The 13,302-nt window shown below is 34.9% G+C and overlaps 1 protein-coding gene across 5 annotated transcripts in view; it reads left to right on the top strand.

Annotated features, from left to right (window-relative positions):
* LOC123679038 (neprilysin-2-like) overlaps positions 1-13,302 on the top strand; it is a 49,063-nt gene that overhangs the window by 21,603 nt on the left and 14,158 nt on the right. For all 5 annotated transcript variants that reach the window (XM_045616366.1, XM_045616365.1, XM_045616367.1 and 2 more), the window contains exon 2: positions 12,246-12,397. In XM_045616366.1, coding sequence (XP_045472322.1) covers positions 12,246-12,397 — 152 coding nt within the window. The remainder of the gene's footprint in view (positions 1-12,245; positions 12,398-13,302) is intronic.

Raw genomic sequence — 13,302 nt, 5'->3', positions numbered from 1 at the left:
GTCGCTTTAAGTGGATATTCGTGAAAACAACGTTCTGTTTCAACCGATATGCAAATATTTCATTGATAAGTTGATGCAGGGGACATAATGCTCTAAAGCTAACTATTTTTATTTGAATTCAAGCTACGATCATTACTACGTCTACTAGCATTTGATGCTTGTTTCATGTGATAAAAAAAATTAGTATCTCAGCCAAAGGCACTCAATTGAAGCCGTGGATGTAGAGTAGTCACTTACTGGGACTTATTATTATATAAGAAAAAGGTTTATACAGTTTCAAATTAACATTATTAACTTATTACTCCTAAAATGCTACAGCATGTATGAAATAAAGGAAAAAAGTACGATTTCCAAGTGTATATAAATATCAAAAGATATTACTTATCTGCCATCGTTCAATAAGGTGCCCGCTATTTCGTTTGTTCGTCATCTTGGTTTGAGTTATGTGGTACTGATGATCCCTAACAAGGGTAAAACCGGTATATCGCTACTCTCCTTCGATGTCGTGCATTCTCCTTGGGTTACTTTCGATTTTGATTCCCACGTTATAAAGTGGAAATCTGCTGTTTGACAATGGTTATGTGGATGGCATTTTTGCTGAACATTAACCAGAAAAGTAATATCTTTTGATATTTATATACACTTGGAAATCGTACTTTTTTCCTTTTTCCTTCATTCATTACCAAGTGTCAGTCATTTGTATTTATTGTATTTCACGCTGTACGGCGCTAAGGCTGAAAAACACAGAAGATTTTCCCAATTGACATGGAAATCAATTTTTTGAGGTTCCCGTGGAGGAAGTAGTTAGGTTTTTGTCCGCTGGGTGGTGCATCGCAGTAATCATACTGCTTTGCATCTGCCAGCGTTCAATAAGGTGCATGCTATTTCGTTTGTTCGTCATCTTGGGTTGAGTTATGTGGTACTGACGATCCCTAACAAGGGTTAAACAGGTATATCGTTACTCTCCTTCGATGTCGTGCATTCTCCTTGGGTTACTTTCGATTTTGATTCCCACGTAATAAAGTGGAAATCTTCTGTTTGACAATGGTTATGTGGATGGCATTTTTGCCGAAACATTAACCGGATAAGTAATTTCTTTTGATTTTTATATACACTTGGAAATCGTACTTTTTTCCTTTTTCCTTCATTCATTACCAAGTGTCAGTCATTTGTATTTATTATATTTCGCGCTGTACGGCGCTAAGGCAGAAAAACACAGAAGATTTTTCCAATTCACGTGGAAATCAATTTTTTGAGGTACCCGTGGAGGAAATAGTTAGGTTTTTGTCCGCTGGGTGGCGCATCGCAGTAATCATACTGCTTTGCATCTGCCAGCGTTCAATAAGGTGAATGCTATTTCGTTTGTTCGTCATCTTGGGTTGAGTTATGTGGTACTGACGATCCCTAACAAGGGTGAAACTGGTATATCGTTACTTTTCTTCGATGTCGTCCATTCTCCTTGGGTTACTTTCGATTTTGATTCCTTCGTATTAACGTGGAAATCTTTTGTTTGACAATGGTTATGTGGATGGCGTTTTTGTCGAAACATTGACCAGATAAGTAATATCTTTTGATATTTATATACACTGGGAAATCGCACTTTTTTCCTTTTTCCTTCATTCATTACCAAGTGTCAGTCATTTGTATTATTTATTTCAAATAGTTTTGAAGAACGATTGTATCGCGGCATGCAATTTAATGTCGGGGACTTTGAGCATTTGCGGAAAATTTTTACTGATAAGGTTTGTTAAAAATATTTTTCTTTCAATAGAAATTATACGATCAATTAGAACATCTCTGTTTCATTTAGTTTTATCGGTACCTTAATTGCAAAAAAACACCTTTTAACTTTGTGAATATTCACTTTATAGAACACAAACTGCAGGTTCATACAAATTTGAATCCATTCATACATTTTTGCTAAAAAACTACCCACTTTCCCTATTCAAATTCCTGATGGGGTTGCAACCCTCTGCAGGAGGTTGCTAGTAGAAATAAGCTTTGTTTCCCAGATCAGGTCCTCATGTCATCAAAAATCGACCTGTCTGAGTGTTTTCACAAATTCTGATTCGTTGTTGAGTTATTGAGGGTCTTTTACATAAGACAACCTTTATAATACTTCAAAGGTGATGATTCAGCATAGTTGTTTCTGTCGGTCAAACCCCCTGAAGAATTTTTCAAAAATCCCCCAGGAGGGCGCAATGCATCAGAAACACAAATTCAATATATTTTTCCTACAACTGCTGTGGAAAATAGCGTCTTCTTCGTAGCTAACTCAATTTCAAAACTCGCCTTTCAGGCTCGTGCCACAATCTTCCACACTCGTGAGAAAAGTGGGACTTTAACCACTTGTTGCACAATATACTACTATTTTCTTATGGTAGGTTTGTTCATGTCCATTTCTGTAAGTAAGAATCGTGGCTATCTCGGGCTTAAGTTATGGGAGAGCTTGATTAAAAATAATTCAATTCCGTCGATGTTACATAAAAATCAATGGGGTTGCTCTTAATCATGACTAAAAATAGCAATTTGGCAAAAAGTTATCTTGTCATTTGTATAGGTACTCTTGAATTACCTCCATCCAATTAAGATGATTTCAAATCTCCTGTTCTAGGTTTATTAAATCTATAACAAGAGATCTGAATTGATGTTTATAATTGAATTTATCATTACAACTCGTTAGCGAGTTATAGTTTTGCCAAGGGCGGATTAACGGGGTAATAATAGGGGTAATTACCCCCCATGAATATCGAAATCCTGAAAACAAGTTACCCAACGTGGTGCACATAAAATATTTCATGCAATAATTTCAAATTGGTAATTTCCCAAATATTGCAAATTATTGGTTTTGAATCTTCACTACCAAGTCACTACATTATGCCGAAAATAAGTCTTGGGTTCGACAAACTGATGACAAATAGGTCACAGTCAATTCATCAAGCTGGTCGGCTGCCGTGTAATCAATAACTCTCAAACAGAATTTGCTGAAGACTCAAAATTTAGGCTGTGGTTTGGGATGTCCTTGAGCTGTAACTAACAATTAGTACACCGGGAAATAAAATTCACGAATACACAATTTTATTGATTTTTTTCAATCCCAATTTTGCGAATACGATAGGAATCTAAGAGAGGACCAATGGAACGATAGGAACGAGTGGAAGTTAGGCATCGGACAACGTCGCCGGACGTTTTAAAACCGATTATATATATATATATATATATATATTTTGCGAATACGTCCCTGTATGTATTTCTTTTTGTCTTGATAAAGTCTTATTTATTTACGCCGAAAACTTGTATTGTTCGTCGATGATATGTAAACATTGTAAACCAGCGGAAAGGGTCTTTCGGTGCTCTATTCTTCTTGGCGTCAGTATCAGCTAAAATCGCTAATGTGTCCTCCAGGGCTATAATCTCACCATTACAGATCCTTGTGCTTTATGAAGGTCCGATATTTCTTTCTTGCACCTCATTTTTTCACTTTCTTCCACAGTTGCTTTAACGGTAAGTTTGACTTCTCTCGTATGTATGTGTTTTCTACTGGACTCTGCAGTTATCTCTTCATTTTGGATAGAAATGTCCTTTGTTCGGTATTCCTAACCGGATTTCCAATATGCTCCTTATTTCACGGTTGTCCTTTCGATTAGATTTTCTGTCTGTTTCTTAATAATATCTCTCTATAGTTTCTAACTCCAGGTCGTCTCTTATCTATTGGGTGCTCACGTATTATGGAGCTCTTTTGGATGGCTTATTATCTTGTTGAGTAGGTACAGTAGGTAGGTACACTTTGTAATATACAAGGTGTTCCTAAATTGATGGTACAAAGGAAAATGAGAGATTTCTAGAATAATTTAAAGAAAAAATGTTCTATAAACATGGCCCGCTTTGATTTCGAGTTACAGGGTGTTTCTTATAGTCACACTTTTTTGTAAATGACAACCAAAATTTATAATTAATTTAGTGATTTAATTTAGTGATTTAATTTAATATTAATATTAACATATGTTCATATTAATATTAACATATATTAACATATTATTCATCACAGCTCACCACCTAGATCTTAATATCAATTTGAAATTTTTTCGATAGCAGAACAAGAAATCAAAAAGTATAGTATGAACCAAAGTTTCTCTTCACATTTTTCTAAACTACCACTGTGAAATTAAATTATTCATCCTTAATCACCTGTAGGACAGCAAAATGTAACATTATTTTGAAAACGGACTCAAGTTGCCTTTACGATATTTGAACAATTTCTCTTCGAAAAAAAACGAATAGTTATTCTATAGTAACTCCATATTAATGATTGATCAATATTTTCGAAATATTTATGAATCAGACGGTATAGTTGCTTTAAAAGGAGCATTTCGATCTAGTTTAAATTTGAATAACAATTATTTTGTGTGTTTAAATTGAAAATTCAAGATTTACCAGCCTAACTTCAATAGAGATCAAAATTTCGCGATAAGAATAAAGAAGTGGAGAATTCTAATGCACTCATTATTCAAATCTATACTCCGAATAATTGAGGAAATAACGATAATGTTAAGCGTAATACATCGTTACGGTTACGCAAACACAAATTACAAAAGGTTGGTTCTCATTTGAATCCGGTTCATTACCTCATTTATTACTTTTATTTTTTTTTTCTGAATCAAAGTAAGCTTCGAGCATTGATTTGCAAAGAATTACATTACCATTTTTTTCCGTATAGAAACAGAAGTTCTGATCGGCCAATAAACTCATTATCTTTAGTGAAATCTATCTATTGTGAAATCAAGAATGAAATGACACTAAATAGAGAAATAAATTGATTGTGACATCCACAATTAGAAAATTTACCAGGAATCCTCAACGTAAATCATTTTATATTATTTGATTTCACATTTCTATCTTCAGTGATATAAAATCGGAAAAGGTGGTTGTGAACTGTAAACGGTGCAATTTTGCGCTTTGTACTCACTTCACGTCACTAGATTCAACTATTCTTTCAATATTTCACAAATAATTTGGTACTCAACTTCGTCTGGTTGAAAGATCATCTCGAAATCAGAAAGAGAAATTATTAGAAAAATTAGGAAAAAAATGAGCAATATTTTGGTGTCGAAGCAATTCAATTTGATATATAAAATCAAAAACTTTTAAGCGTTTCCTACACTAATTACACCATTGGAGAGTAGTCTCCAAGGGGCAACAAGAACATGAATGAATTAGCGTTCGTAAGCTCCTGACGTCACATCAATGCTTTTCTCATTTTTTTCATATTTTTTTTTCAATTGCTCATGTCATCATCTCGAACCTCTTGATAGGATGTTGTATACTTTTTTATCGATAACTTCTGGAATCTTCACGCTTCACAACACATAATGCGATGCAATATTAAGGAATCATCAAAACATCCGTTTGTGGCGGAACACTAACAAAAATTGTTATTCAATTTAATGGTTTAATCCACCTGCCATACCTGAAGGTTATAAAAAGTCATGTTTCATAATTTACGTTCATAGGTACGTTCAACATAATTAGACAGCAATAATCAACAAAGCAAGCAATTATATAGCAGTTTTAATAATGTGTCTGTGGCTTACGTTTTTTTCAAAAGTGAATCTTTAATTTGTTGATATAAACGTGTTCCCACCAGCTGATAACTCGATATTTCATCATTCATAAATATACTTATTTTATTTTCGACTGGCAATATTTTGTATAGGTATATGTATAAAGAAACAACAGATTAACTTTGAATTAGACAATGAATCTGATTAGTTGACACGTGGATAAATTGGTTGGTTTTTTTTCGGACAATCAAAACAAAAGTTGATTGTGATATAAAAATTGTAAGGATGACGATCATTTCATAAAAAAAAATTGTTCGATAGACATCCAGGTTTTCGATTTATTATACGGAATGTTGTTCACTCTATAAGAACTAATCAATTTATAATTGTTAAACAAATATTCATTGGAAATATGTCCTTAGCTGCAAGAACGAAATATAGATATACTAGGCCAGTTGAAAAGTCCTCGGTCTAATGCACAGATGGTGGTGTTAGTATTAAATCCATATGATTTTTAGTTAGTACCAACCTTCATACGATACATGTCAAAATTTGACAGCAGTCCGACCATTAGTTTGTGAGAAATTGCGTTGTGAGTGTAGCTACTTTTGTTATTTGAAAAAAAATGGAAAAAAAGAATTTCGTGTGCTGATGAAATATTGCTTTTCGAAGCGAAAAAATACAGTTGAAGCGAAATCTTGGCTTGATGAAGAGTTCCGGGGTCTGCACCAAGAAAATCAACCATAATTGATTGGTATGCTAAGTTTAAACATGGCAAAATGAGCACCGAAGACGGCGAACGCAGTGGATGCCCAAAAGAGGCTGTCACCGACGAAAAAACCAAAAAAGTTCACAAAATAATTTTGAATTACTGTAAAGTGGAAAACTGGCAAGATTGTGGCATTAGTATTCTCGGATGCGCAAGGTATAATATTCATTAATTACCTCCAAAAGGACCTAACCATAAAGGATGAAATCGTTAAAAAACGGCCTCATTTGAAGAAAAAAAAAGGTGCTGTTCCATAAAGACAATGCGCCCGTGTCACAAATCAATGAAAACAATGGCTAAATTGCATGAATTGGGCTCTGAATTGTTTCTGCGTCCACCGTATTCGCCAGATCAGACCCCCAGCGACTTTTTCCTGTTCTCAGACCACAAAAGAATGCTCGCTAGAAAGAAATTTAACACCAATGAAGAAGTAATCGCCGAAACTAAGGCCTATTTTGAAGCCAAAGACAAATAGGACTACAAAAATAGTATCGAAAAGTTGGAAGATCGCTATAATCGTTGTATCGCCCTCGAAGGCAACTATATTATGTTGAATAATAAAATCGAATTTTGCCATATGTGTTTCACTATATGGTAGACCGGGGAATTTTCAATTGGCCTGTTAAGTACCTAAAGATGACAAAAATATTGAAATTGTATTTCTTGAATTTTTGATATTTCCCAATGTCCTTGGATTATTGGGGGAGAATTCGACATGTACATATATTTCAACCAAATATTCCTGAGATCAAGGAAAACACTGTTTTCTTTAACAATTTTTTCCGATTCGGTTCGGTTGAAAAGATACAGACTGTTGAAAATCCGTAACAAATCAAAATTTTACTTATATCTCGCAAATGCAATCTAATCGGAAAAAATGGTTTTCGAAATATAGTTTTTTATAGATGTGATGAATTTTTTGCGAACATAAAATTCCATCTAAGTCCGTTCAACTGTAGAACGCTCGCTATATTAAGTCAGAAAAAAATGGAATCAGCAAAAATAGTAAAGCAAAAAAATATTTTTTTCGACCTCAGGAATCTTCTTGAAATACAGGGTGCGGCACGGAGGATGGATGGTTTTAAAAAAATAATAAAAGCGTTAATTTTTACTCAAAAACACATTTATTGACGGAATCAGATTCTCAAGGAAATAGCATTTGAGACAGTCAAGTGTGGAAAATCACATCAGGCATGTGGTGGCCGAAATCGGTGATGCAGTGCTGGAGGCGCTCTTGGAAGTTCGCGTAGACTCTCTCCAACATCGCTCTCTCAACTTGGGCAACTTCCACGCGAATAGCCCTTTTCAATTCGTCCAGAGTTCGGGGCTTGGTCTCGTATACTCTAGCCTTGAGGTGTCCCCATAAGAAAAAATTGCATATGGATAAATCTGGGGACCGGGGAGGCCAATGAACATCGCCAAACCTGGAAATAAGGCGACCAGGGAAGAGAGGGCGAATAACGTCCATTGATGCTCTGGCTGTGTGGGCGGTCGCCCCATCCTGTTGGAACCACACACTTCGGATTGGAACACGTTGCCGTCGTAATTCGGGGATAAAGAAGTTGTTGATCATTTCGACGTACCGCTCTGAGTTCACGGTAACAGCACGACCTTTAACGTCTTCGAAGAAGTAAGGGCCAATGATGCGAGTTTGCGACAACTGGTAAATAAATGCTAGGAACACACGAGTCTAACGGCACCTTCCCCACTTCTCTCGTCCTCAGTGGGGGAAAGTTATGCCCATCTGAAAAACGTCCGCCCTCCGTGCCGCACCTTGTATATGTACAAGTCAGACTGACTCTGTATATCGCTTGAATTTTATATAGATGATACAGTATTCCACCATTTTTCTATTTTCTATGAAAGGTCTTCGAAAAAACCTCAGTGACTCCAAAATGAATGAATTTATTGAAATAAATACTAGAACTGGGGTGAGTACTGACTTTTTAATAATCATTTAGAACTCTTATGTTTGTTCAAAATGAGACGATTCATTGATGACTCATTCAAAACGTTGGTGTCGAACTGATATTAACGTTCGAATGAGTCATCAATGAATTTTCTCATTTTGAACCCCCCGTAGAGATTTCAATGATCAAAAAGTCAGAACTTAAATCTGTTCTTCTAGTATAAATTTCATGAATCTCATTCAAAGACCCTTATGAAAAATCGCAATTTCTCGATAACAGTACAGGTATGCATCTGGCTAGATATCGTCCGTGTAAACCCAATTAATTCACGTGTACTGCTTAACTGCTGGCGAGATTTAATCGCAGCGATAAAGCAGTCTCTGGCGAGTCCCGGCGGCTAGTGGCGTGCTCGCGGCGAAGACGCCGCGATTTCAATCGTACCATAGTTTTCTTTGGTCTGCTAAAATCACGGCGAGAAATTCTCGCAGCGAAAATGTGTGTACATCGAACCTCCGTCCATACTTGGAGGAGCGGGAAAACATCGTCCGTGTAAATCGAAACTCAATTTTCCAGACGACGCGACGTGCTCGCTGCGAGATCGCAGCGAGCTCCCCGCCAGACGATCGCTCGTGTGCATCGAGACTTACTCTTGAAAGCCCATTAGAAATATGAATAAGAAAATTCAAGAAAATAGCATTAACAACAAGGAACGAAGGAGGATAAAAGATGTGAAGTTCATATATAAAAAAAATAAATATCTCAGATTGTTTTGACCTTGTTGGTATGCTCACCTTCGACGTACCATCATATAACACGCGGAATAAATTTTTATTTCATATACATCAAAGCTCTACCAATTATCACCTCTGATTATCTTATCAGCGTCTCAAGTCATTCAATTCGATATCCAGAATAAGACTGGATACACACTAATAATAGTGTGGATTCTTTTTCACAATCATTGGTTAGTTTTTCTGGTCCTTTGAGTTGATTCTTTATGAATAATGGTTGGACTCGGTTTAAATAAATAAATTATTGATGTATTTCTTTACTCAGGTGATATGTCGGTGAGTCTATAATATAATAATTTGTTTAAAAGCCGTTTTAATGGATTTTGAAGGACCATAGATTGTTGAAGCTCTGTAGTCTGTTCAAATATAAATATAAAAATAAACTATAAATAATATAAACAAATTCGAGAATAAAAATAGAACGGTCTTCGAATAGGAAGAGGTACTGTCCATTCAGAATCGAGCTCAGGACATTCACAGATTGAACTCCATATTAATCTACAAATAAAATATGCAAAACATCTCAACATAAAATATGTATTCACACATAACATAATGAATCAACAGAGATTCTTCAATTCTTTATTTATGTAAATATCAATAACAACATAATAAAATATGTAATGTCAAAAAGTATTCTGAATCGAAAAAATGTTACAAAATCCAAAACATAAATATAATAAAAAATTGAATAAATATACAAAAATATTGTGAAGAGGGCTGAAGGACTTCATTCAGGATATCATTAATATGATATGCGAAAAAATGATAAAAAAATCATTCCGAATTTGATTAGCTCTCTTCGGCCAGTTCACCAAGATTCACAATCAGACTCCATAATGTTATCGAGTCGACACATGTTTTTTTTTCAACCTCCTCACCGCCAATGCCTGATTTTCTATCTTATTTTTCTGTGAAATGGATATACAGATCACCAGAATGAGTTTTTGGTTTGAGACCTTTTTTACTGATGAACTATTTACTTGACAGGGTTGAAGGTCAGGTTGTTGGAACAAAAATCACCTATCAGACCATTGCCGACATGTTTCGATTTTATTTTTTTTGGCAGAACCATGAAATATATGAAACAAATAATACTTTTGGACACCATCAAATTAGAATTTAACGAAAGAACTGATAAATCGGGAACAGACCACTCCGATACTACATATGCTATAAGTAAATAATGCTGTCATTTATTTACTTATAGCATATGTAGTATCTTTCGTTAAATTCTAATTTGATGGTGTCCAAAAGTATCATTTATTCAATATATTTCATGGTTCTGACAAAAAACCGCAAAATAGATTAGCCTTGAAGAAGATTCCAGAATAAAATCGAAACATGTCGGCAATGGTCTCATAGGTGGTTTTTGTTCCAACAACCTGACCTTCAACCCTGTCAAGTCAGGCGCGGATCCACGGGGGGAGGGGGTTAACTGGGGGAACGTTCCAATAATAGTTCCCCTATATTTGAAAGGACAGTACCTTCTCTCTCATACATTCTCTTGTCGAGTCATTTATGAAGTGAAGTTGCCTTTTTTTCTCATATAATGGAAATAATCCAAAAGTTAATTTTTGAAAATAATCAACCAAAATGATGTGACTTATCGATCACATAACTCTATAAGATTTTGTGATCTTCAAAGGCGCATAAATGAAGAAATGCTCATAACCTCATCTTCCATGTCAGACTTCCCTCATTTCCACATTAGTTATTATGACGACTATGGTTTATTATTTCTTCCTTCAACGAAAAATATATGAGTTAAATTGAAAGAATTCCTAAACCACACGAGCTAAAACTTTTTAGTGAAATAATGTTGTATTAAGTATCATTATACGTATTCCAATGTCTTGATTGTGTTGTTTAATTGATGGGAAATGTATATCTATAAGCATATATGGGTACATACTTCTATCTAAACATCTGATGAACATTATCTATGATTATGACAAAAACTTGTTTTTCCTTAACTACACAATTATTGTATTAAGTATTATCTGTGTGTTTTTCGGGAGCATATGGAAAGCTCAGTACGCTAGAGCGGTGTGGCCGGTGTGAATTTGCCAACGGAGATGACTTTGCCGAACTGCCTATTATTTTAAGTTTCACTTTGTTTTCGAAAAGTTGGCAACATCTTACAGAAATCACGAATCGGAACCTTTAACCACACTATATACCCATATGTTGCAACCGTCGCAGTCGTCTGGCGTACTTTGAATGGTGTGTATGTTATATGAGCTGGTAATTTTTTAACGTAGGTATATATTATGCGAAATACTAGGAGTTGTGCAGAAAATATGGCGAACGGTACATCGAGATATATTTAGCAGCTTACTTTACATTCATTAAACGTCACGTTAAAGAAAAAACTGAAAACATTTGGTTGAGAGGATTTCGACATTCCGGGAAATTTGTCTATTGTGGCCCTTTGGCGGGAGACATTACCACATACCAAATTTCTCTCACCTTATTTATTTTGAGGCACAATTATGAGTCGTCGATACAAAAGGAGTTGGATGCAAGGAAATATAGTAATTATACGGAAAAAACACTAATCCGAGCAATCAATGCAGTTCGAAATGAAAACACTTCAATACAGACAGCTTTCGAAGTGTACAATATTCCCAGAAGAACTCTTTGGAATAAAATGAACAAAAGATATTTGGGCGAACCCGAAGGCATTAGTGCACTAACATATACCGCCAGCACTTCAGCCAAAAAACGCATTTTTAAGGCATTGGCAAACTCGCATCGATTTGCGAGTCACTTTGCCAAATTTTTAAAAATAAAAAAAAGAAGTGTGCATCTTTTCATCTGATTCTAACCACAGCAGACAACTAAAATGTTCAAATTAAACATACTTTGCACAGGACTCATTTCACAAAAAAACGAAAAAATTACACCAAGAAAACTATAAAAAGTGGTGCAAAGTCACACCGCTCTACAGTACCTAGTTTGTGACTTCAGCGTATGACTTTGCTTAAAGCTAAGGCTAAAGCTCCTCACCCAATGCAGATAAGATAGTTAATTCAATATGAATGAAGATTCTGAGGAATTTACCACATATGAATTTGTCCTATTCCCACTGTTGAAATGATACTGAAATTTTTCGCTTTGGTGCGTGAAATGGAACATAAAACACTAATCTTAGGTGTTTTTCAGAATTTAAATTAATTATGATACTAAATCGATTTTTTTTTCTTTTCAGATCGCCAACATGGTGGAACCGCAGAACCAAAATGGAACGCTGTCTGACATTGACCACACTTGTCGTGGCATTGATTGGAGTTTCTCTTTTAGTCGCGTTATCTACTGTGCTGTTGAATTTTGAGAAATACAATAAGAATAATACAATTGACAGTAAGTATTATTTAGAAAACTCATCACTTATTTGTATGTTAATTTATAATATTATTTTAATCAAGAACAAAAACAGAATTCAATATAGAGTTCTATAACGGATAGGCAGTGGCTCTAATGGGTAGGACCTCATACTCCAAAGCCGAAGGTCGGAATTTCGAACCCTAAGCCGGTAAATAAACAAAGCCTACTGATGAGGTGAATTGGATCAATTAAGAAATATAGGTTCTTTTGTATTATAATGTGAGAAAAAACACAAATATGGATATCAACTTGGGGAACTATACTTGTTGCTTATCTTAAAATGTAATGAACATTCATAGACATCGAATAACATAGACAGTATACTGCCGAAAAATTTACAGCACAAACATTAAACAAATCACATAACGGGAACAAAGAAAAATGTTTCTCTATATCAGTATCGTAATGAGTTCATTACAGTTCTAAAAAACAGTGCTGTAATGAACTCATTACAGCATCGTTTTCAGTTATATTTTTCGTTTTGTGGTTGTCTACACAGACGTCGGACTTCCAATCCTATCAAAATTCAACACACGTCAATTATTGTCAATATAATATAATTTGGATTTAGTGAAATGATTTGCGATATTATTCGCAATGTCTTTCAATTCTGTTGGTGTTAAATCGATTTCGTCAGACATAATTCACGAATTCAATGCGTAATTATAATTTTTTCAAAATTCGAAACATACGATTCAAATTGAAATTCCGTAATCTGTCAATTTCTGTAACAGTCACACCAACTGCCAAGATATAATACAAATGTCACTAGGATACATGATCTGAATTTTTCATTGAATTTCGACAATATTTCACGAAACTTGACTGAAATAGAGAAAATATCGTCTAATACTCGTTGCAGAAGGCAATTCCAACACTCA

Source organism: Harmonia axyridis, chromosome 4 (assembly GCF_914767665.1).
Source record: "Harmonia axyridis chromosome 4, icHarAxyr1.1, whole genome shotgun sequence".
NCBI lineage: Eukaryota > Metazoa > Arthropoda > Insecta > Coleoptera > Coccinellidae > Harmonia > Harmonia axyridis.
The sequence above is the reverse complement of the archived record's forward strand: the minus strand, read 5'-3'. Positions and strand labels throughout refer to the sequence as shown.